The sequence below is a fragment of the Leptodactylus fuscus genome, chromosome 4 (genome assembly GCF_031893055.1).
Source record: "Leptodactylus fuscus isolate aLepFus1 chromosome 4, aLepFus1.hap2, whole genome shotgun sequence".
Taxonomy (NCBI): domain Eukaryota; kingdom Metazoa; phylum Chordata; class Amphibia; order Anura; family Leptodactylidae; genus Leptodactylus; species Leptodactylus fuscus.
This window is the reverse complement of record NC_134268.1, coordinates 186,816,515-186,842,712: the sequence shown is the minus strand read 5'-3', so window position 1 is coordinate 186,842,712 and position 26,198 is coordinate 186,816,515. Positions and strand designations below refer to the sequence as shown.

General features: G+C 44.5%; 1 protein-coding gene across 1 annotated transcript in view; it reads left to right on the top strand.

The window, feature by feature from the left end:
- Positions 1-2,355: 2,355 nt before the first annotated feature.
- Positions 2,356-26,198, top strand: part of ACVR2B (activin A receptor type 2B) — a 132,187-nt gene continuing 108,344 nt past the window's right edge. Inside the window, exon 1 of the mRNA XM_075271538.1 lies at positions 2,356-2,869. Within this exon, the coding sequence (XP_075127639.1) occupies positions 2,818-2,869 (52 nt within the window). The 5' untranslated portion in view covers positions 2,356-2,817. The remainder of the gene's footprint in view (positions 2,870-26,198) is intronic.

The window sequence follows — 26,198 nt, the reverse complement described above, 5'->3', positions numbered from 1 at the left end:
GCACACGCACCCCATAAACTATAATGGGGTCCGTGTGCTGGCCGCGCACTGCCCGCACGAGTCATGCGGACAGGAAAGTAGATTGTAAACTACTTTCCTGTCCGCATGTTCACTGTGGAGATCTTGTGGCAAGCACATGGACCCCATTATAGTCTATGGGGTCCGTGTGCTTTTACCCATGCGGCCTCCATGAACGGATTATCAAACGCAGATGTGAACGAAGGGTAAGATGGTTAGACGAAATCTTTAAAACTCTGCAAAATTTGTAGCTATTATTGTTTGCAAAAGTGTTTTCCCACAAATTTAAATGCGGTTATGGTCTTGGGGCTAAGGTCCCACGTAGCTTAATGCAAACAACAAAAAAACCTGCTTCCAGTTTTTAGTGTTTTTGCTTAGTTTTGCTTTACAGACTTTCTGCACCTATCATACCTATATGGAAACTCCAGCCTTACCGCAGGTATAACTGTGAAACCGCAATGCAAGTATTTTGGAAACCACAGCTTTTCCACTTCAGATTTTATTCCGCAATATGTGGATGGGATTAGCCAGGATCTCATTCACTTTGCAGGTCATGTAAAATGCAGCATTTTTGCAACATGGCGCTTCAGCCCAGTTCACATCTGCGTTTGGTATTCCGTTCAGGGAGTTCACATGGGGACCGAATGGAATACAGAACGCATTGACAAGCGGTGAGCTCATGAAAGTACATGGACCCCATAGACTATAATGGGGTCTGTGTGTTTTCCACACAAATCATGCAGAGAGGAAAGTATTTCATGAACTACTTTCCTCACCACATGTTCGTGCGGACACCACGTGGAAAACACACAGATCCCATTATAGTTTATGGGGTCGGTGTGCTTTTATTGCTCACTGGTGTTGAGCGAATAGTATTCGATCGAATACCTTGCTCCCATAGGAATGCATGTAAGCGGTCGAACACCAAGGGGTTAAAGAGGACCTTTCATCAGATCGGGCACAGGCAGTTCTATATACTGCTGGAAAGCTGACAGTGCGCTGAATTCAGCGCACTATCGGCTTTCCCAATCTGTGCCCGGTGTAAAGTGCTATCAGTCCCGGTACCGTAGCGCTTTACAGTCAGAAGGGCGTTTCTGACACTTAGCCAGGGGCGCTCTTCTGCCCAGCAGCGCCTATCACGCTGTGCTCTAAGATTGGGGAGGAACGCCCCCTCCCCTCCTGATAATACTCGTCTATGGACGAGCTGTGTGAGCAGAGGGAGGGGGCGTTCCTCCCCGCTCACACAGTACAGCGCGATAGGCGCTGCTGAGCAGAAGGGCGTCCCTGGCTAAGTGTCAGAAACGCCCTTCTGACCATAGAAGAGCTACGATACCGGGACCGATAGCCCTTTACCCGGGGCACAGATCGGGAAAGCCGACAATGTGCTGAATTCAGCGCACTGTCACCTTTCCAGCAGTATATAGAACTGCTTGTGCCCAATCTGATGAAAGGTCCTCTTTAAGCGCATCAAATATACACTGCGCTTAACCCCTTGGTGTTCGGCCGCTTACACGCACTCCTATGGAAGTGAGGTATTCGATTGAATACTATTCGCTCATCCCTATTGCTCACCAATTATCAATGCATTCGCTATTTTGTTAGGGGGATCCCCAAGATGACTCCCCCAAACGAAATACCGAACGTAAATGTGAACCAGGCCTTACACAGGATCACACTAGTGTTCAGGTTTCGGCTTTCCAGGTCCACTTGGGGACCCGAAAAACCAGTCTGCTTAAAAAGCCTATAGACTATAATGGGGTCTGCGGTGTCTTTGCCCCTATAGTACACAGCGATATCCGGCTTGTAGGACTTTTTTCGCTGGATTTTTCAAGCGGGATGGAGACCGAGCGCGCTAGTGTGAACTGAGCCTTAATCTCATGACTACATTACAGGAAAAAAAACAGCAGATAAAACAAAAAGTATTTATATGGGAAAAAACAAAAAAATGTTGCAGAAAAGCAGTGACAACATAAGGTTATGGGGCTGCACTTTCATCATGTTACCTCTACCTCAAAGTCCAAGCCATGCAGTAGCCATGCTGCAGACTTGTGAGGTAGAGAAGTTGCATGCCTGCTCCTCACTCCCCCTGCTGCCATGCTCCCTCAGACTGTCTAGTGCGCCGTCTCCCCCTCCCTTTACTACTCAGCCAGTTACTCCGCTATCGGACAGCTCGGTCGACCAATCAGAAAGCAGGAATGTCCCTTCCCCCTCCCCCCTCTTTTCCCATGCCTGGGGGGGGCCGTGCCCCGCTCCCCTCCCTCTCTTTGTATCAAACATCCGGGTTTCCCTCCTGGCTCCTCTCATTCTATTTTAGAAGCCATTTTGGAGAGAGTTGCGAGTATTTGGGAGTATTAGGTGAGGTAACAATGAGGCAGAGCCAGTAAAGTCCCCGGCTCTCCAGTGACTCGTCCCCCCCTCTCCTCACACACACAGTGGATCTGTCACATTGAAGTTTGGGCTCCTGTGTGTCTGTGCCTCCCCCTCCCACCCCGTGTAATCTGCTTGCTGCAGAAGGTGGAGTCGTCCTGGCAGGGGGGGAGTCACTACTGCTGCTGTTTGATCTGCCTGGGCTTCACATTCACACACAGTTCATTCCCACGGATCCAACATTACACGCCCCCCCCGTCCTTGCCCACGCGTGGGTGATCCCGGCTTGTGTGAGGGACTGGCCGCGGCTGCTGCTGGATACCGATGTGACCAATGTGAAGGAATTATCAGCAGTACGATCAGATCTGGCGGATGGGATTGTATGTGCTGGTGGTCTATGGGCTGTGAGACCTCCATCGCCTGCCTGGGAATATGGGGGCTCTGGGACTGACTTGTGCACTTCTTCTGGCAACTTTCTGTGCAGGTAAGAGCCCGTGCTGGTGGCCATGTGCTCAGCCTCCATAGGAGCCCTATAGGTGCCTGTGTAGTCACTCCTGGCGGTGCTGAGAACTTTACCCTGCACTAGAACTCCTTCCTTAGCCCACTCTGCCGCTCCCCCTCTCAGGCTCTATTCACACTGTGCGTTTGAAATGTGCATTTGTTTGCTTTGATCTGTAAACTCAACCCAAAACGCAGAGTGTGAACGCAGCCTTAGTCCTAACCACTGGCTAGTGGTGATCATTAACCTCTTCTGTACCCAAGTGACCGTCTCTGGTTATTTTTGGGCTCATTTGGAAGGTTTACGGTCCATCTGGTTGTGACAGGGGGGGCGTTAACGGCATTGACTGTAGAGCATGTTCGGGTCGTTACAATGTGTCATCTATGGGTTACATTGAAACAATCTGCCAGAAGTGATGTCTGTCTATTAGATCCATTGGGATTTCTTAAGAAAAATCCTCCATCCGTGACTATTTCTTGCAGGAAGTTTGCAGGGATCACTGCTGTGTCTTTGTATATTGTGCACGTGTCTGGGATTTTTTTTTTCCCCCAATTATTCCTGTAATCCACAGCACACGTGCGGCCAGCCTATTACCAGGGTAGATCCAGATTATGACACAGGTGGATCGCCGTCACTACGGCTATGGGGGTCCCACACCCCCTTCTCCCAATGTGGGAGCTTCTGGATAGATCAGGGATCTTCTCTGGACTTCCTATTAGTAATCCCTAGGTTTAACCTCTGCCCTGCTGGAATGGCTGCTTACAGAGAACAATAGATTGCTCTATAAGGTGGACGCTTTAGGTTGGATGTCCCTTTAACTGTGGTGGCCGCAGGCGGGCACTGCCAGGCCAGGCTGGTAATGAAGTGCGGTGATGCCCCCCAGGGGTTGCTATTTTTATGAGATGACTCATTTGGCTTTGATTTGTGACTTGTGTAGTACATTGTAGTAAAATCCACGTCCCCTCCCACAAACACAGTCCAAGTGGATGTGTCGTTGCATGTACACAGCGCTCAGCCCCTGGCATGTATGTGATGGGCTTAGCATGTCTGTATATATACTGTATACATTCATATAGGTTGTGTGTGATATCTACCCATCAATGAAGCGCGCTGTGCCCGGTGTACACGTGTGTGCCTATAGGCTGTGTAATGTATGGATGTGATGGTGGGGGTTGTGTCGCTGTAGCTGACTGCATAGCTTGTCCTTATTATACCTCACATAACCCCTGTAGTATGTGCAGCTCTGCTGGCAACGTGCAAACTGGCGCCTATAGGAACCGTGCACATGAATCTATAGAACATGCACTCATGTCAGCATGCACATAGACATTATATAATGCCTAGATCTATATTTATGCAATTTCTCCAGACCCTAGACTAGTCCAGAGCTGCTTTAGGGGGTGGGGGGATATTGCAGCCCCCTTGTTAGGGGGAGGGGTGGGAGAGTAGGCTAGAAACTGATCTCTTCTATGGTTGGCAAACAATCTGTTACCTCCATCCCTGTGCAAGTAGAATGTCCTTATCTGACAGGCAGAGTAACCTTTCCTTCTGAGAACAAGCCCTTAAAATCTGACAAGGGGTTAAGAGCGCCCGTCCGCCTATAGATCCATTGTATCTATTTGTTTTGTCTTTTGTATCTTGGAGGTGTATGTTCGGATCAGGTAGGCTGAAGCTTGTGGTGCCAGGTTGGGTGTACGCGCTGAAGGGCACGGGGTGCCCACCCCTTCCCAATATGTGAGGGGGTATAAATAGGGTGTGTGCCTGTGTCCCCACTGGTTTTTGTTTAGGAATGTGGCACACCAGCTGAAGTGTAAGAGGCAGCGTGCTCCTTCCACCATCTCGCTCTGTTTTCTTTGTTCAGGGCTCTCATTAAAAATTCAGTGCCAGTGTTTATAACACACACACAACCTGGCACTGTCATGATTCTCACTCGAAACCCCCAGGAGATGGGGCACATCATCAAATACCGCCGAGACAGGAATGGCAACGTTTCCTGTTTGGCTTTTTTTCTTTTTTTTGACATTTTTACATTTTATTCCAGCTCTCTGCAATTTTTAATGATTGTACGTTCAGGATTCGGAGGGGCTTGTGACTTGTTACCGAGCTGACACACATGGATGGCTCGAACTTTGCAAAATAGTAGATGGTAAATCATGGGTGAATTTACTCTGACCTTACCCCCTGCTGAAGCAGTCCTTGAGATCAATGTTTGGGACTGGGGTCAGCAAGCTCCGGCTCCATAGCTGCTGTGAAACTACAACTCCCAACATGCTCCAAGAACAGCAGGGCAAGTGTGCATGCTGGGAGTTGTAGTCTTACAACAGCTGGAGTGCCAAAGGTTCCCTACCCCTGTCACTGAGCGTGAATCTTGTTTTATTAAAGAGGACACGTCATCTCTTCAGTAAAAACCTGTATTCCCCATGAAATAGTGATTCTGTAGAAACTGTGCTGTGCAGTTCCTCTGTTATTCCTCCGAAGAATTTAGGTATAGACTGGGTGGTGGTGTTCCCCTTGTCAAAGGCGTGTGTCCTTGTGCCGCCTGATGCTGGCAGCAGTGATTGGGCATTGTACCTATGTACGGATACCCCCCCCCCTCCCAAAAAAAATGGTAACACCCAGATGTTAGTTTATTCATAAATTTCCACTAGGGATAACAGAGGACCTAAGGATGAGCGAATCAGTTTCTCAAAAAAAAAAAAAAAAATCTCTGGTGCTGCCGAGACTGGACGGTGTTTTTGCATAGGGACAAAGCCCCAACCATTAACCCCCCATTGTAATCAATTTCCAGTAGGTATAACAGAGGATCTAGAGGTAAACAAACTGGATTTCTTATGAATTTTCCAAAAATATTGGGTTTGTCCAAACTCTAGCTTTTTGGGGTTCACAAACATTAAATGACTGACACTCTGGGGCCTCTCCAGACCCTGGGGGATAATAAGGGGTGGTGCAGTAACATAGTGAATGCTGGTATTTATCCTTCTCTTCCCTCACCTCTCCTGGGCTAACTTTTAGTGTATGGGGTGCAGCGCCCTAAGTCGTCTTCTGTGATACCTCAGGGCAACCTGGGATTTGGTTTCAGCAGTCACAAGGAGGGCGCCAGCAGCATGACACTTCAACAAATCTTCCAAATCTTGGTTTTGTAATATGTCCATTGCAAATATTTGCAAGTGAAAGTTGCACAATGGCCGCCTGTATGTATCACACACATGCTTGGTCTTTAACGTTGCCCTAAATTGCATTTCCACTTTGTATCCTGCTTGTCCTGTCTGCGTGGTAATAAAAGTCTAGAAGTGACATAATCTTATAACACACATCCCCAGAAACACACGTGCTATATACAATAACATCAAGGCATATACACATTGTAATTGACTTCTGTGGTGACAATGCAATATAACCGCAATCCAGAGGTCATGCGAGCCTGGAAGCCGAATACAATGCCAGTGTTGTGTGGGGGAGGGGTAGGGGGCCTACCTGTAATATCCCATTTCTGCACATAGAAAGCCATTCAATGTGACAGTGAAGATTTCTGACGCTCTGTAATCTAAGCAGAGACGACGTGCCGCTCTCTTCCTGAACCGCAGAGCGCGCCTGCATTGTATAGGAGTATAAGTGTAAGCATTGTGTTTATGTGCCATTCATTGTAGTAGCTTCCATTATCTGAATCTCCACCAGTGCTTGTTCTTTCTCACGTTTTCTATGGTTTCTACATGTCTGGAGAAGAAGGGAGTATTCGCATCTGGTAACATTGCTGCAGTTAGTTCTTTGACTGAAAATCAGTTGTTTACATCAGAGTGTTTTGTTGTTTTTTTTTTTTTTTTGGGGGGGGGGGGGGGCAGTATATGTTTCTCTGCAAGACCTATCCAGATGAATGATACAATCGTACAATCCTGGCATGAGAATTCTTAGGCAAAGTTCAGAGTTTTTTTGCAGGCAGATTAGATTATTAGGCCGGAGTATTAGAATAAGGATTGGGGGCCCAGTGCCAGCAATGTCACTATTGTGTGTATACTCAAAAGTCCACAAAACTACACCTCATACTGCCTACACAAGTTTTTTTTTTGTTTTTGTTTTTTTTTTTTGATGGTTTTGAGGCAGAATCTGACAAAAAAAAAAAAAAAACTCCCAACTTTCCCATGCATTTCAATGAGTCAGGAGCAGATTTTTTTCAGCGACATAACTTGTGCTACTTTCACACTAGTCTTTGGGTTTCCGTTCTTTGGTTCTGCTTGGGGACCCAAAAAATGGAAACCTTTTCCGCTTAAAAAGTGGCTACCCGCGGATCCTATAGGCTATAATGGGGTCTGCCAGGTTTCTCTCCACATATTTTAAGTGGAATGGGGGGCAGAGTTCCCAAATGTTACTATGATCCTACTGATACCTTCAGGTGGAGTTTACCTTATGAACACCATTGAAATGAGTTGGAGGCAGAAAAAAAAATTCGCTAGTGGTCCTGTACCAAAGATATCTTAGGGTTTACCAGCAACAAAGTCCTGCATGTCCGACTTTGTGGCCGGTTAAAAAAAAAACAAAACTGTTTTTCCGCGGACAGGCACAAAACGCTCACGGGCGGTCAGATTTTTTGCAGCTGCATAACTTGTGCTAGGTTCACACTAGTCTTGGGTGCAAACCCATTCAAATGAATGGGGTTGAAAACTGACTGCCGATTTCCATCTCCTGTCCAGTTTTTCGGGCAGAAGACGGAGACCTTCAAAGTGGAGACCGGGCGCTGGTGTGAACCCTTCCTCACTCGCCTGTACACAGCGTTCTATAGTCTGACTCTGGCACCCATCTCGCAGTTTCGGAAGACATAAGACGCACGTGACCATTGAGATCCCCAATCTGTGGCCTCAGCAGTCACTGCTAAGGAATTGGTGACGTATGTGAATGGTGTCTGCTTCACGGGTGCAAGCCTGGCACTTAATAGAGGGAGGACCAGGAGTATGGCCTTTTTTTGTTTTCTTATACACACACCCTGGCTGCTCCATGACTGGCTTCAAATTCTGGACAAGCCCTTTAAAAAAGTGGTGAGGGGGTCACAAAAAGTGGACCAGAAAACTGACGTGGATGGTATAGTAAATTCCCTCTATGATTTTTTTTTTATTGTTGGGGCGATAGATATGGGGCAGAGTTAAGAGACCCTATTCCCCACAGTACAATATGGAAGATAGTGGTTATCCTATACCAAGGTCCACAACGTTTGGCTGCTGTGGAACTACAACTCCCAGCCTGTTCAATCCACTTCTATGGGTACCTACAAGAAGAGCAGAGCAAGGGGAGTTGTAGTTCCAGGACTGGAGTGCTGAAGACTTCCTCCCCTTCTCCTAAATCATTCCCTTTGCCCGAGGGTAGTGCCCCATACAGCCTGGCACTGGTCTGAGGTCAGTACTGTGGAGATATGGCAGAAGTAACAATAGGGTAAATGTCATATTACATGAGGCACATCCAAACTAGTGACCATATCGGCTTCGACTAAGGTTATCCTCTTGGGTATACTCTGTGATGTTTCATTCAAAGCAAGTGACTCCCTATAATCCGCATAGGGGATAGACGCAGACGTAGGTAGCATGTCACTTTATTGTGAGACTACAAAGCCCAGCAGAATTTAATGTCTAGTTGCTATATCCTTAATGCCCATAGATGTGGTCTCAGCCTATAAGGAATGACCCATTGATCGTAGTGACTACAAATAACCTGATAATCCGAGTAATAATACATGTAATAACGTGTGAGTCATGTGCTCCGGATACCGGCTTCATTGAGGTCTATAACGGAGCGGCTGACATAAGAGCTCAGGGGTATTTTTAGGTTTCTCACCAGTTCATCTATTCTGGGTGGTGAGGTTGAGTAGGTTTTTTGGAGCGCGGTGTAGGGCTGATGCTGTGATTCATCGTGTTTACACACATCAGGATGGCAGAGGCTGCTGATGTCACCGCCGTCCTCCAATCCCAGCAATAACCGGAGATGGAGTGCTTTAATATCCGTAACCACAGAGCATGCTTTACTGCTGTACTGTAAACAAGCCCTGGCTGTGTTCTCCGCGCGTTATATTGAACCCATGTGCTTCCCAAGGCGGCCGCCAAACTTCTTGTCATTAGAAGACTTTGTATCCGCTGTGTGTCTACTCCTCTCCAGCCGCTTCTTGTTTGCTGCGTTCATCCTACCATTAATTCTGCCGTATCGCAACAGTTCTGCTCTTATGAAGCTGCTCGATCATTTATCTGGATTATTTGGCCAGTATGCAGGATACGCTTTAACCCCTTAAGGACGTGACCTACTTGGCAGGGTTTTTGTTTTGTATTCTGGAAATCTTATTTTTTTTTGGATTTTGTAGCTACTGAAGCCATGTTAAGGCTTTGTTATTTTAGATCGAGAGGGCGGATTCTGACGCCGAATCCACCTCCTCATAATGGAGATTTATGTAGACCGCTACCTTCCTTTTTTCCGTGAGCGGTATGTTCCGGCTCACGGAAAAAAGAAGCGAGCTGCTCTTTCTTCAGGCGATTCTGCGGCTGAGTCAGCCCTGATGTCTGCATTGCGACAGCACCCTCCGGACTAGGCCCATTCATTTGGGCCTACTCTAGAGTGGGAAGTCGGGGCAGGCACATTTTAGTCCTATTCTGACGCGGCGTCCCGCATCAGAAACAGGACCAAAATACGCAGTCCCGTGCGCCGTGTGAACGAAGCCTAAGGGATAGCTCACACACAGTTTTTTTTTGGCAGCGGATTTTGACGTGGAATCCGCCTCAAAATCCACTTGCCTAAACGGCTCCCGTTGACTTCAATGGGAACCGCTCGCTTCTTTCTAGGTAGTAGCAGAACAAAGAAGCGAGATGACCTATCTTGCTGCGGATTCTGCGGCTGACTCATCTGCGGCGCGAGACTCCCTCATGATTAGGCCCATTCATTCGGGCCTAATCCAGAGCGGGATGCCGGTACACTGCATCGGCATTTCGTCGCGGCTAGCTGTGCGGTATATTCACATGCAGAATCCATTTTCCGCCATGTGAACATACCCTTAAAGTGCTATTCCAGGCTAAGGCCTTGTTCACATGGTCACTTTTTTTTTTGCCAGTGATTTTCATCAGTGATTGTGTGTGAAAACCAAGTGTTTGTTGAAAACAGAATTGGTGCAATTTTTGCATGTTGTGTGAATATGACCTAAGACAGAACCTCCCTGATCGGCTATTTGGAAACACAGACACAGCGCCGTCTGTTGTTTAGTGGCTGTGCTTTGTATTGCAGCTCAGCCTCATTCTCTTGAATGAAATTGTGCTGCACACAAGCAATGTGATAGATGAATGCAATGTCACTGCCCTGACAAGCAGAAGTGGTGCCCTTAGGCTGGTTTTGGTCAAGGAACAGCCTTCAACATGACATGCCCGTTAAAAAAAAAAAATGACACTGGTGACCCATTGGGGCTTCATTCTGTGCCCCTAGAGATCCCGAATACGTCCATGATTGTTTCCTCTTTGCAGGGAGCAGCATCATGTAAAAGTGTCACCATCTATGGAAGTGCCATGATCCCAGTGGGACATTAGTCTATAGACTTAACACTGTATACCTAGGAACTTCCTAAGACTTATTTTGCAGACTCTCAGTGCTATATAAGGGCGACGTAATAAAGCCCCCCGAGCAGTGCACACGTGCTGGAGCTGGTAAATATAGATAGCTCAATCTCCTTACTTGATGTAATTGTTGGCTTTAGGTCTTTCATCTTGACTTGGCTCAGCATCCTTGTTATCCACAGGCTATGGATTTGTCCATTGCTGATTCTTGGCCTATATACAAGGCTTGTGGTTTAGGGGAATTATCAATACTAAAATGTTGTGGGGAGGAAATGCATAAAGAATAATCTCTTCCAGATCGTAATATGGAAGGGATTTGATATTCCCCAGTGTGTAGGCTGCTGCTCACGGCCGGGCTTACAAATCAGACGTGTAGAACAATGCTTGTTCTTCGAGAGAAATTAGCCAAAAATTAATGGTATGGGTATCGGATGTAAAATGTAGCTGTTACATAAACGCACTGTCCATAGATTCATACATGGGCTGAGTAACATTGAGCATATAGGTACAACCATAAGATGTATTGGAAGAAGTCAGTAGACAGGTCTTGGAGTAGAGGAGATGGAAGCAGGAAATATGGGCAGAGGTAAGGGTCTTTGCTAGAGATGAGAGAGTAGTGAAATATTCGAGATTTGACATTCGTTTCGAGTAGAGCCTCAATATTCAACTACTATATCAAATCCCATTACAGTCTATGGAAAAAAAATGCTTGTTTCAGGGGAAACCACTATTCGACTAAAGGAGAGTTGCCAAGTCCACGAGTAGCAGGAGGAGAGTGTTTAGGAGGAGCGTTGTGCAGTTAAATCGCACGGACCCCATTATAGTCTATGGGGTCCGTGCGCTTTAACTGCACGGCTCTTACAGTTGCGCTGATATTCCGTTCGGAGGGGTCCTCCTGCGGACTCCTTCCGGACGGGAGGCAAGCGCTAATGTGAACTTGCTCGTCCTGCAGAACCAGCATTGATTGGCCGAGTGCTATACAGTGTACAGCATTCGGCCAATCAACGCTGGTCAATGCATTCCTATGAGAAAGTCAGCTCCCGCATAACCAAAAGCTGCCAGCTCTCCCAACTAGCAAGGACGAGCCTGCTGCAGAAACAGCGTTGATTTGCCAAATTCTATACACTGTATAGCACTCGACCAATCAATGCTGATTCTGAATCGAATCTTTACTGTGAATAGCGAGTAGTATTCGAACGAGTACGAGTATTTTGAATACTGTAGCATTCTATCGAATATCTACTTGATTGAATACTACTCACTCATCTCTAGTCTTTGCGCCTTTGACAAGGGCCAAAATGTAACGTATAGGCGACTGGATCAGAGCGTCTCCGAAATGTCAGGTTTTGTGGGGTGTCCCAGTATTTAATAGTTAGTTCCTACTTAAGGTGGTCTAAGGAAGGACAAGTGGTGAACTAGTATGAGCGTCATGATGGGTGCCTAAGGCCTATTGATTTGCATGGGAAGTGAAGGCTATCCTTTCTAGTCTAATCTAATTCCAACTATCCATAGCATTGGGAATAACTTGCAGATAGGTGGGGGTCTGACCCAATCTGGAGATAGGTTAGTTTGTGTCTGGTTCTAAATGGAGCGGTGGTGGGTACAGCGGATGCACTGGCCCTTTCATTTTAGTTTCTCTGGCTTTCTTATTGAAATAGTGGTGCGTGTTCCAGCCCAACCACCACTCCGAGCACAATGCTGGGGACTCCCAACATTCTCCTGACTGGTGATCGTCGGACTCCACTGATCTGCATTTTGTCCCCTATAACTATGACGGACAGATGTTAGAGTAGACCATACATCTCAGCGTGCCATCTGTTGAAGCCTCAAACCAGACAGTATTCCTATGCTTTCCCCTGTTCTTTTCTGAAGTGGGCCTATGAGCACCAGAACTGAACCTTGACCGTCTTACATGTAAGAGGTTAGAAGTGTCCCTTCATCCTCTGTTGAGCCAGGATACAGAATATATATATATATATATATATATATATATATATATATATATATATAATTTTTTTTTTTTTTTGGCTAGATAGAATAGTTTAATCGGAAACCTCAGCTCATACCATCCGTATATGTTTTCTAACTCACCTATACAGTGATATCCATGGCCAAAGGCAAGTTTCCCAGGCGTATACCTCCAACACTGAATGTGCTGTTTGATTACTATATTGTTAGATTATCCCATAAAAATTCTACATTCTGGCGCCTTGTTACATATATATGGCCAGATAATCTTTCCCATCCTACCTGCTATATACAGCAAGTTGTAAAACCTATACATCTGAGGTATCCGTAATGCTAAAACTACAAATTATCAAAACAAATTCCTCAGCCATTGTGCCGAGCGCCACGTGACCCTAAACCATTCATCCCCTCTGTAAAAGTCAACATGCCCTGTGATATATGTAGGTATTCAGAAAGGCCATTTTTGTCTAGGGGATGCCCTGAGGGAACAGCAAAGGAGAAATGTTACAGCTGCCTGCCCCCTGACCCTTGACTGGAGGCCACGGTGAAGGGGCGGCCAGTGATTTTCTCTATGGAGAATGCAGGCTAGTCGGTGCAATCTCAGGCCACCGCCGCTATAAATGGAATAGGGCATTTTCTCTTTTGGGTTTGCAAACATTCCATTCCGCATAATGAAGTGATCTACTTAGGGCTCTTGCGAGTAATGGTGAGTTTTTCAACCTTGTGATCTAACCACAAGGCCATCAATTACACAAATAAGGTGGTTATGGCGTGTAAGTGGCAGACTCTACACATCGGAATATTCCTTTCAAGGCCTTCTCTGTAAAAACAGGTGCTAATGGGAGTAATGTAGAAAATTGCCAAGATGCATTTACATATACATTAACTTGGAGCGGAGACAAGGCTTTCTGGCTTCAGAGCGGCATCCGTGCAGGCCGAGCCCGTAATGTGTTTCTATTACAATACTTTTTAGGTTACATTTGTGTTCTGTGCAGTTTGGTCATCTGTTTTGCAACCAGAGGTCAGATCAGGGGGTATTTTGCTGTAGGGAACGTATTATACGATCATTTGTAAACTAAAAGGTCTCCATAGAATATTAGGCAATTGCATAAATGTCAGCTCCGTTATATATTGTTGCGTGTTTGTGTCCTATTTACATAGTGAAGGAAAGAGCTACTTAGTGGTCATCTGCCAGATGTGAGGGCCATGGATGAGAAGTGTTAATTTATAGGACTCGATCTACTAGTCTCATAGATGTTCCTAGGCAATGAACCTAGAATTTTAGTGTAAGGTATATGCAGGACACATGGGGTTGTCCAGAATTAGGGCAAAATCAAGGGCCTTCAGGGTGGGTGTTAAACAAGACTTACCAATCTCTGGGTTCCTCATTGACCAGTCTCTGGGGAATAAGGAAAGTTATCAGAACTGGGCAACATCAATGGACATCCAATACAAGAAAAAGAAGTGGCAGGCATTTTAGGCGTCAGGATCAATCCTTTTTGTTCTGAAGAGGTTAAAGTTGCCATCTTAGGTGTTTGGAAGCATCTTCTTCTCCTTTTCCTATCGAGAACACTCCACCAAGCCAATTTTGTATGTGGATAGGAAGGAACAGTTGCTGACCAAACTAGATTTCTGCTGACAGCTGTCTTGGGCTAGATTCACATCTACCCCGATGTCTTCCGTTGGAGACTGTAACATAGAGACCGTCGAAAATTGCTGGGCGAGAAAGTGCTGGAAGTCCGAAATTTTCGGGTAGTAGTTACAATTTACAACACTGGACACCCAAGGATCCCATTATAGCCTGTAGGGTTAATCGGGTGCCATTGGTGCCTGCTATTTTAGTGGTCCATCTGTCTTTCTTGACCCCCAACTGACCAGAACAAGGGGCAAATGAGTGAACATAGTGTAATGTGGGTGGTCACCTTTATTACAGACACGAAGGCTTCCTTTTACGACTTGGAGGATCAGCACACGTAACACTTGCAAGTATGAACTGTTTACATTTGGCCCCTATGGCTAAATTTTGGGATTGTGACTAGGGGTTGCTTGTTTACTTGCTTTCCATTCATTAAAGCTTTTAGAAATCCCAGATGGTCCTGTAGTGCTTAGAAATTTGCTCCTGGCACGTAAGTTTTTGGCTGTTTTCTCCTATTGTCTAGCCCACACTCCTAGAACCAGACGGCAACAAAAAGAAATAACCGTGTCCAGTTTTTGTTTTTCAAAATAATTGTTTTTCTAAATAATATATAACCCCATTAGATATATGCTGCAGTATTACTATTTCCAATCCATTCCAATGTATCTGTGCTATATGGAATATATATTAGGGATTTCATGTAACCGCGAGCCACTGCTTTCCTGCAAAACAAAATGTGATGTGACGGGTGACCCTGGCTGCCCGCGCCTGCCCCGTACCTGTAAGGGAAGATTAGCGAGCGTCATAGATGTCACCGCCACAAGACTGTTCATCTGAAAGGAAACTCTACCGTCTAAGAAGATTTCACACTCATGTTCTTCGCTGACTGCTCTTTTTCCACCAATCCTTAATCTAGGTTTTTGTTCTATGCGTTGAGATGTGAGATAAAGCACAATGCTTACTTATATGCAGTGGACTCCACGGCAGATATACAGACTTTCTTGCACTGTGGTCCCGTTTTCCATTTATATCTCTGCCGTTTAGATGATATGAAAGATATTGAGCTTGTTATAGGTAATTGTTTCTATAACCTGGCCTTCAATGGTGGTGACAGTGTTAATGGGTCTGATATTAAAGGGTTTCATCAGTATATGTCTGTGATTGTGTCTATATACATATGACAATATATTATACATGTGGTTATCATATAGTTTTATGTAGTGGTTTACCAAGGGATGGGGCTCCTTCCTAAATATTGTCCCGTTGTTGTTGCTGCATCCAGGGCTATAGCTGGTAGTCCAAACTCCGACTCCACAGTCCTGGTCTTATCACAGCCGGCCTCTTTACCGTTAGAGCCATGGTGGTGAACAGCTGATCTTTTTGGAGTGAAGGCCATGTTATTGGGTCAGATATCCAGAACAAGGGTTCTTGTTCATTGTCCTGTATATACCAGGTCAACAACTGAGCTAAAGTGTTCCTACTGCTCTTGACTTTGTGGTATTTCTCAATACATAGGAAATGCCCACTTGGGCAACCACTGGCCATAGCAGTGGGCTGCCTCATCTAGTGATCGGCTGGCCAGTCATCTCCAGGCATTTCTCACCGGGAAGTAAAGACCAGTAGTAATAGGGAAATTGGAAGGAGGAAATTATCCCTTTTTTTTAATGTTGACTGCCCCACCCCGTTGACATTACTTCATTAACTTACATCTAGGAATTCACTCTTTATCTAAAAATCAGGCACAACGCGTTTCCTGAGCTACTGTCCCTTTAAAGGGATTCTACCACTAAAACACATTTTTTTCTAGTTAACACGTCGGAATAGCCTTTGAAAAGGCTATTCGTCTCCTACCTGTGGAAGTGCTCTGGAAATTGCGGTCCCAGCCATAGTGCGGGCACCGCAATATCGCGCATGCGCAGTACGTTCGGCAATCTTCGTCGAACAGAGTGTACTGCGCAGGCGTCCGACAGACGCTGAAGAAGCAAGGGGAGGATACAGAAGACCATAGAGGCGGCGCTGCGGTCGGTTTTCGAGTTGCAATGGGGATGCCCCCATCGCTGCTCCTGCGATGGGGACGCCCCCATCGCTGCGAGAGAACTAATTAGCATACCGGTACAAACCGGTATTTTGAACAAACGGCGCGGCGGAGAGCACTTCCACAGGTAGGAGACGAATAGCCTTTTCAAAGGCTATTCCGACGTGTTAACTAGAAAAAAATGTGTTTTTAGTGGTAGAATCTCTTTAAGTGCATAAAATGATTCAATATCATGTTATTCGATGTGTCTAGGGTCCATGAGCAGTGATATAACCTGATATCGAATAAAGAGTGAATCCACACTTGACCATACGAGGTGCGAACTGTGCATGTAATGTCGACTTTGCAACAGGTTCCCATATCGTTTGACGTTCCTCCAGTGACATAGTTCAGGATCGCTGACACCCGAATTGGGTTTTTCTAATGCAAAGTCAGTTGTTGACCCTTCACAACTTCACTAGGTCTGGGGCCGATCAGACCTACTTACATTATTATCCCGTTAACCGAGGTTTTATTATGCAATGTGCCGCTCTGTGTTCCATCTTCTTTCTTTGTGATCATTACCTTACATAAGAGGGCGTATGGACTGGGAGTACTTGGTAAATTTACCTTTTCCTCCTTAAAATAACAGCATTGGCTTCTTCAGAATACAAACATTGCGAATAAAACATTGCTGAGTAGTTTGTAGACGAACATGTGAAATCTGAACCAGAGATGTCAAACATTGCCAACGTCTGCACTGTGCTGTATGTAAGGAAAGGGTCAACAACTAGATATATTGCACATACTGTGTATAGTATAAGGCCTTGACCAAATTTCTCTTCAGATGCTCAATAATTTTGATACAAGGTCTTACATTTTGCCTCCTTGCCATGATCCATGCCCGTATTGTGATGGGTCACTTGAAGTTTGCCAGGCAGGACATTGGTAGCTTGCAGGTTAATCGCTGCCTGACATGGAAGTTGCTTTTGGGGGGAACAGAGAAGGGGAGGACGGCACCTAAGTTCCTTTGTAAATGACATTCTTTGGACTATCTTTTAGAAAGTTGTGCCACTCTTTAACCAGAGCTTTATCGTGCTAAGTTCCTTGGAAAAGTAATGCTATTATGAGGCTGGATTTGAAGGTCAGAAACTTGCATGTTCTCACTTTGAATCTTTATACTTGAGTTCAAACGCAGCGTGACACTTCTACATTTAATCCTTTCAATGCCTGCAGGGCCTAAAAAAAGCCAGAGCAAGTCCATTTCCTCCTAGCAACCAATGTGAGCGAGGTGCTGGGCATGGAGGTGGCTGTGCAGATGTTTGCCATTTGCTAGCAGGCTCGCAGATTCATTTCAGAAAATGGGATGGCCGAAATCAGTCGAGACACTTAACAGATGGAAATGCCCTTTTACCAAGCTGTCTTTATACCAGATACAGTCCTCTATAATGTAATACTCACCAGGTAAAGACAATTCTGAGTCTGAAGCATTTCGATTATTTTGCTGCCAATGGCCAGGGTTATGTTATCACTTCAGAATTGTTATGGCACTTGAGGCAATGACAGACTTTCGGCATCTGCTAAGACATCAGACCTATTAATTTTGGAAATTGATGGTTCAAGAATGGAGTTCGCCAATGTTAGGTCATTTTGATTTAAATTTATATCTAAAACATAAAGGTTCAATTAAAAACCTGTGTTGTGGGGTCAAATAAGTAAAAACCCCAGTCATTGGCGGTGTGTACCCGATTCCCCCTGGTCCGCAGACTGGCGGTTCGGAAGTGCAGAAGGTCACTGGCCTCAGCAATAACACATTGGGTACTGGTGACGTCACTGTTAATAGGTCAGCGGTACGCAGCGTGTGGCGGCTGAGGGCCAGTGATTGCTCGCAGTAGCCATCTGATCCTCTGCCCGGCCGTTTATGGACCGGAGGAAATGGGGGACACACCATGAGGACCGGGATAGCCAAGTTTCATTTCATTTGTAACATTACCCCAGTCCCTAGTCCTTAATTTAGCCTGGATAACTCCCTTAATTTGGTAAAACCCCTTTATCACTTATCCGGTAGGTGACAAACCTTTGATTGCTGGGCATCCCACCACCCAGACGCCATTGATCACAAGAATGGGGGTCCTGTGTTCCTCAATATGTGTGGAATAGCAGTCAATCCTTCATGGTGCAATATTCCTCTCTTCAGGACTGCTAAAGATCCCCAAACACAGTAAATTCTCTTCAATGGTCCTGTAGAAATGAAGAAATAGAGGAATGAATGCTCCACCATCACTCCATTCATATGGAGGACCCCTTCTCTTGATCGGTGGAGGTCCAAGTGGTTGGAAACAGGAGAAGTTCTGCTGACAACAATGCATACTGTATGAGGATGAGTGGTTGTCCAAACCTAGTCCCAATGATCGATTGACATATGGACATGAGACTTGAGTATCACTTACATCCTACATCTTCCATCGGCAGTATATGCTGCTCATCTGTCAGTGTACGAGGACCCTTATATTGCTATACAAGACATTTTTCCATTCCTTAGTGACTGGGATAAGGCTGGCAGGTCCACTTTAATGGGGTTTTGGGTGTTCACTATACCATGTGAAGATCTTTTCAAACAATTTTGCAACTTAAACATTTTCTTGGTTTTCTACTGAAATGAAAAGCCCTTCAGGATGCATAATTCATAAGTTGAAGCAATGCAAGAAGAAATCTAGCCACCCTGTGACATTTCCACAAGTGATGACTACACAGAATGAGGCTGCTACAGACGACTCCGCAAAAAAGTTAAATTGTCCTTGGCTTTTCGAATGAGCAATATCACATTTCAATTAAGCCGGCCCAGGCCCCTGCATTTGTGGCCGGGAATCTGCACCGACATCTTACACTTCATTGTGGTGAGTGTTCTTGTCAGTGGCTTGTTTTAACAATATAAAGGTAATTTTTATATCTTTTGTTCCATCTTTCCACACACGTCTCCCTCCAATTTTTCTCTAAAAAGACTAATCTGCAATAACCCAAGTGGGTTTTTTATTTTTAGAACTTAAAGGGAGTCTGTCTTAAGAACCCAGCCCTGTAGATAGATTATGGGCACCCGAATTGAATTCTGTTTTCTTCCACTTGTTCATCTTTTGGCAAGATATTGACATTTTTGTCAATCTGCAGATTAATTCTTAGGAACACTGATGCCATGGCCATTGCTTTAAAGACGCATGGGCAAAACTCTCTATTACAGGATGTTCCCACTTGCACCCTTGTACGCACACCGGGTTTCCGTCATATTCCCCAGAGAAACTGAATAGGGGACGGCTTCCCGGCACTCTGTTTTAAAGCCCATTCAATTGAATTGGTTTTAAAAGCAAATTGCCGGTCTCTGCACGGAAACTTTTTTTTTTTTAATTTGGCCAAACACAAAGTTGGACATTGCAGGACTTTGTGTCCGGCCAAAAAAAACCCCCAAAACCAATGGGCTTTAAAACTGACCGCCAGGAAGCCGTCCCCTATGCAGTTTCTCTGGGGAATAGGATGGAGACCTGGCGGGTGGACACAGGAGAAGTGTAGACGCCCCCTTACTCATTAGGAGTCCATAATATTATTTATTTGTGGTCGGCACATATTCAAAACTGTTTTATAGGCCCTTTCAGTATGTCATAGTCCTTTGCTTAGGAGTCACATTTGGGTCCCTAACTCTTGATATTTGCCACTCCTCTGAGACGGGGACTCAAACTTGACACCAGGGTCAGAACCTTCGACTATCGCTGTAACTTCTGGATCCCGTACGAAGACCAAGCACTAGTGTGAACCTGACCTTACATAGGAAACACTATTATTTTTTCCCTTCTACTAAATCCACTCTTGACTGGTTAAAAAAACACTGCAAAATCTGCAACAAAAACTTCGTTTTTCTGCAGTGCGTAGCCTTAAAGAGGTTGTCCAGGCTAAAATGTTCGACCGAACCGCTCTGGGACACACTGCGGACAGTTGAGTCTTTTTTTTTTTTTTTTTTTTTTTCTTTACCCCCTTCACATCGGCCAAATCAAAAAATAAAATTTTAGCCTGGACCACCCCTTTTAAGGATCACAGATTGTGTCCGTAGTAATGTGATGGAAGGTAATATTGGTCCGGACATTGCCGCCTCTTATACTTGAGCATGACTTCAAAAAATAAATTTCAATGGCAATACAAAAGCTGGGAAGCGTTCAAAAATATTTAGTGTTACTTTTTAAATTTACTTTTTTTTTAACTTAACATTTTTACAAATTCAAAAATATTATTGGTCTACGTGGAAAAATTGTTCATGGGAGCTATGGAACTGGCTCGATATTTTTAAGGCGGCGGCATATGTGGTAAATGTCCTTGGAGCCGGGGTGTAAAGAAATGTTGCGATTTCTTAGCATATGTCTATAGCTTTGTTATTGAAATAAGGGCTTGTGTTGCAGCTGCCAGCTTTTTGATGCATGTTGTGTAATTAGCACTATGGCCTCTATTCAGCCTTTTCTAAGGAGACCCTCATCTGCTATAGGCATTTGTGCTCACGTCTGTAGGAACGACTCAGACATTGTCTGTTCCCTGAATATTGTCCTTATCATATTGAAAAAGATCCTGATTGTGCCGCTATTTTTTTTTTTTTTTGCTGCTTACATGGGTTCCCGGTGTTGTCAAATCCATTCGATGTAATAATATCTGCCATCCAAATCCTCCATTACTTTATCCAATTGGCAATCATTTCGACCTCAATTTTATAAAATGATAAAATTCGCTGAAAACGCCTACTATGCTGTTGCCTTCTATTTCGCACGACGTTGCAAGATTGTTGGGCGCTTTGGAAAGTGGCATCTGTTTTGACTAAAATAATCTCGTCGTCTTCTCCTTTTATTTATTCCTTTATCGTTTGACTTCTGTCTCATCATTGTTGTAGCGTGTACTACTAATAAATCCCATGGTTGTGTACCGTGGTGGTCTTCTTTTTTTTTTTTTTTTTTTTTTTTTTTTTTTTTTTTTTCTTGATTTGGTCCCAAAGAGCCATTGTCCTAATTGTAGCATTATCACAGTGGGAAAACCTATATTAGCATAATTGCTCTCCAAGCAGATGGTCACTTATAAAAAAAGAAGGGAGCCCCCGAGACAACAGTCATTCCCAGGAGAATGTAACTTTTTTTTTTTTTCTTCCTTGTACTTCATCTACCTAATGGACAAAAGAAAAAGAAAATAAGCCTGTGTTCTTGGTACATATCATTAGACGTGATGAATTGTTAGGCTTTGTGTTCCCTTTAATGTTTTGTGGGTACATTCTCCAAACACCTGTTTACCGCTTTTTTTTTTTTTCTTGGTTGTCTCCATAATGTTTCAATTAAAAGATCACAATCGAGCAAGCTTTGGTTTTGCGAAAACGGATAAAGCTATAACGCTAATCCTCAATTTTAGAGGGACCATTATTGAATCATGATGCAGGCTCGGCATCATTGGGGCCACCCCTTACATAAAATGGGGGGCATAGCATTATCAGAATGTGCCCATTAATTATGGTGTTGGAGGTTTTGCCCCCTTCCGTTTATTTCTATGGAAAACAATCAAAGCCTTCCTTGACTTGGCACCAATTTCCGCGCCATGTTGTTTGCTAACAACGCAGTTTCTTTGAAGAGGGGAGTCCCAAATACACTTTTGCCACAATTGTACCAACAATGGCTGGTTCGCCTCTCTACAATTGCCTCATAGTATCTTCATATTGTGTACTCGCCTCTTTTATAAAGGGTTGACGTTGACTTCACTCATGCCAACATCTATGCACTAACATTATTATTAATTATTTATTAAGCTTACTTTTATAGCGCCATCATATTCCGCAGCGCTTTACAGATATTGTTAGTCACTGTCCCATGTAGGGCTCACAATCTATATTCCCTATCTGTATGTCTTTGGTGTGTGGGAGGAAACCGGAGTACCCGGAGAAAACCCATGCAAACACAGGGAGAACATACAAAGTCCTTGCAAATGTTGCCCTTGACAGGATTTGAACCTAGGACTCCAGTGCTGCAAGGCTGCAGTGCTAACCACTGAGCCACCGTGCTGCCCATAATCCATAACATAATCCATATTATAAAATCTACTTCTACCTGTGCGTTATATGGCCATGAGGGTCGTTTTACTCTGGCAATATGTGGATGCATTTCCCCAATGATACGTTATGATGGTTGGTCTGTGAAGATTACCTTCTTGGATGACAGTACCATTGGGATATTTGATCTCTGCCTTGATCTGATCTGTGGTCTAGCCTGGGCTTCCATTGATGTGCTACAGATGTATTCTTTGACATAAGCTACTCTTCAACTACAGTCTGACTCAAAAGTAGCCCCAAACTTTTCAAGTTATTTCTCATTGGTTGGCATGACTGGTGGCAGGTAGAAAATTGTCCAAATTGGCCTTTTTCGGCAAAAAAGCTGATAGCCTAGTACAATGATGAGCGATCTCAGTCACTCAGTGATCTGTATGTGTGACCGCTGATCCACTCAGTAAGTGGGAACAGGACCCCTTTTTTCATGATTGTTGGGTGTCCCAGCAGTAAATTTATCATCATTTTTTCTGTGGAAAGGGGCTATTTGGTTTGCATAGGCCTATGGGCCCCCCATTCTGAAGCTGGTTTATAAACCTTATAATGATCATTATAAGGTTTATAAATTTCCAATTGCTACCTCGCTCTGCCATTACATAACATACGAAATTGTCCTTTGAAGGGCAAATTCTAGCAACATGGACTCTCTTCCCACTAGTAAGCACAATTCCGCCATCGTGCATGGCCTGCGGTGGTGGCTAAGCTTTTGCTAAATATAATTCTGAATATGTAAGGCTTGAGAAGAGTTACTTTACAGTTTCTTGGTGATTGGAATTTCAAGGTTCTGAGGAAAGGAGATGAATGTCTGTCTGTTCGGGCGGCAGCTGCTCCCTGTCCATCAGGAAACCACATTTGGCAATCCACGTTGTATTAATTAAACAAAAGATTCATTTTCACAAGGGCCTCTCAGAAGGATTTGATACTGGAATGTTATCTCCATTCACAATCCCTTCCCTCCTTACCACATCTGTCTCTACATTTTTTTTCTCCTGTACTTTCAAGTGGAACTTTCTCAGATATAAAATATATAAATTTCAATAGTCAGATGGTCCATTAAGAAAAAGAAAATTTTAGTATGAAAGGCTCTGCTTCTAAAGTCATATTGTATGGTGGCAATAATCAATACAGTAAGACCCCATACACCAGTGATGGCGAACCTTTTGGAGACAGAGTGCCCAAACTGCAACCCAAAACCCACTAATTTATCACAAAGTGCCAACATGGCAATTTAACCTTAATACCGTGCGGATCCACAATTTTGAACAGTTACGGACGGTCTGTAATAATATCTCTTGACTGCTATAAAACAGTGTGATAAAAATAGTGAAGGGCCTACACACAGTACAATCTGCTCCACAGTGGCCGATACACAGTACAATTTGCTCCACAGTGAGTCCCACACAGTCTAATCTGTTCCACAGATGGCTGCACACAGAGAGGGCTCTGAATGCCACCTCTGGCACTCGAGCCATAGGTTCGCCATCATGGGGATATCTGGCCGGAAAATCCAGTTTGTAAATCAGCCAGATTTAACGGCCCAAACTCATTCAGGAGACTGGGACTTCTTGAAGCTTAGTGATCTCTGCTTCCTCTTGCTTCCAATGTCATATACTATATACCATATAATAGGTGTGGGCAGGCAGAAGCTCCCAGAATCTATAGATCACTGATGAAAGGAGTCCAGGTCATCTGACTAGGTTCGGGCTCGGAAATCTGGACAATGTGCGCACAAGATTTTCCGGCCCGGATTTCCCTATGTGCCTGGAGCTTTAGGGTGAAGACACTCTGACCATTAGTGTTTTTAGTTAACGTAGTGAGAGTTATTAATTACTGTCTTATGATTGGTTGTTCCAACGTCTTACCCTATGATTTTACGCCAGTATTGGTGTGTACTACTGTAGTCCGCATCTTCTTAGTGCTCTGCCTATTGTACATTACAGGGAAGTCGTAAAATAAAAAATAGAACGTAAAGGATTTATAGTTCACTGTATAGCAGGAAAGATTTGATGTGATAGAAAACGCATTGCTTGATTTACAGCACTCTTACAGCACTTGACTGTTGATACGTCACCGCTGGCTGGTAGTTGTAGCGCAGAACATTATGTGGCAGTTTTGTGCTATGGTTTAGCAACTGTTTCTAAAGGGACGTTTACATGGGTTGAAGGATCTGATATTGAAGTGTAAACAACATAAAATGGTTGTGCTGATGTTAGGCTGGGTTCACACAGGGACTTTTGGACCGGATTTTGATGCAGAGTCCGTCTCAATCCAGTCCAAAAAAACGCCTCCCATTGACTTCAGTGGAACCCGTTCATTCCTTTTTTCCGCTAGCGGTTTTCTGCAACTTCCGGAGAAAAGAAGCGACCTGCTCTTTCTTGCCGCGGATTCCGCGGTGGAATGCGCTGCGGTGTCCGCAGCGCAACACCTCCCTCTCCACTAGGCCCATTCATTTGGGCCTAATCCGGGGCAGAATGCCGTGACCGGATTCCGGTGCACTGCATCGGCATCCAGGTGCGGCTAGCTGTTTTTTGGACCGGATTCGGAGGCGGCCTCTGGTCCAAAAATCCCTGTGTGAACCCAGCCTTAAAGGGGCTCTGTCAGGTCTGAAATACGTCACAATGCAATAATAGTGCCATATAGGGGCCTTTAATAGGAGAAGAAACATACCTTTATGACCACACACTGAGTACTGCAGAGATAATAATCCTTTTATGGATATGTAAATGGACTGTAGGTGCACCAGGGGCGGGGCACGATTTGCCTACAGACGGCCACAAGTGCTTCAGTTCTCCTCTAGTCTAATGCCATCCCATTAGCTCTGAATAATTCATTCTCTCCCTGCATCACGGCTGACTGTAGACAAATCGGTCCCCGCCCCCCGTGCACTTGCCAGTTGAATAGCATTTCCATTAGAGATATCTATATTGCGTCTTTGCTTTATAGCCACATAGGTATATATCTGCTCCTATTAAAGGCCCCTACACTGCATTATTATTAGTTTGGGATGCATTCTGGACCTGATAGACTCCCTTTAAGAAGCCGCATCGGGCAGTAACATTGAGAGGAGAGCTGTTATATTTTAATCCCAGTATTAGAAGTGTAGTTTGTCTTGGGCGATACCTTTTGAACTTTAATCCTAATCACCTGATTTGGCTTTTGTAATCTGGGCGAGATGATAACAGAGCGCTGCGGTAAATCATTGCCTCTTCATAAGAATTCTGCTTACAGCCAACATCAATGGACGTCAATCATTAAGTGTAATAAAACTTTCACTCTCCAATCCTTATTGCGCAGATGTTTGAGGCCGCTCCAGATTCCTGGACATATAGTAAAGCATCATACAAAGAAATAAGATACACAAGATGCCCGGTGGGGGGAAGATAGATCTGCGGAGGGGGCACTTAGGATATGTTTGCAACAAAATGGTTGTCAAGGGCATTGTTGTTCGTCCTCACATGGGTTAAAGTAAATGCCCTTGACAGTCATTTTTTTGTGCTTTTACTTTTCTCAAGAAGCTGTTGCTGTATCACAGTGAATCTCAGCAGGGAGCCGGCTAAATTGCCAGTGTAACTTCCAGGGAGAGCTCTGATATCAACGTACCGTTTTCCTTGACAACACTTTATAAATAAAGCCATTTGCGGTCATTCATGGTAACGTTCGTAGTGTGTAGTTGTTGTTCTTGGATTTTTTTTTTCTTGCAATGCTTGCATTTTTATCAATGTTTTCAACATGCGCTGCAAAATGTTTGAGATGTTAGTGTATATGTTTTTACGTTATCTGATGCCACTTAGCACATACAGTCATATAGAGTTAGGATTGTTACAGACAATCAACTTTTTGAGAGCTGGCATCCAACTCGCTTGTCTATGGTGACAATGACAATTCCCACCCTACACAATTTGATAGCTATTCGCCAAGTGCTGAAAAGCTGTCTCCCCCGCCAACCCTAGATTCACTGGGGAGAATTTAGGAATGGCGCATCATGTTCTGGTCTTAATATTGTGAGTGCAGATAAAGGC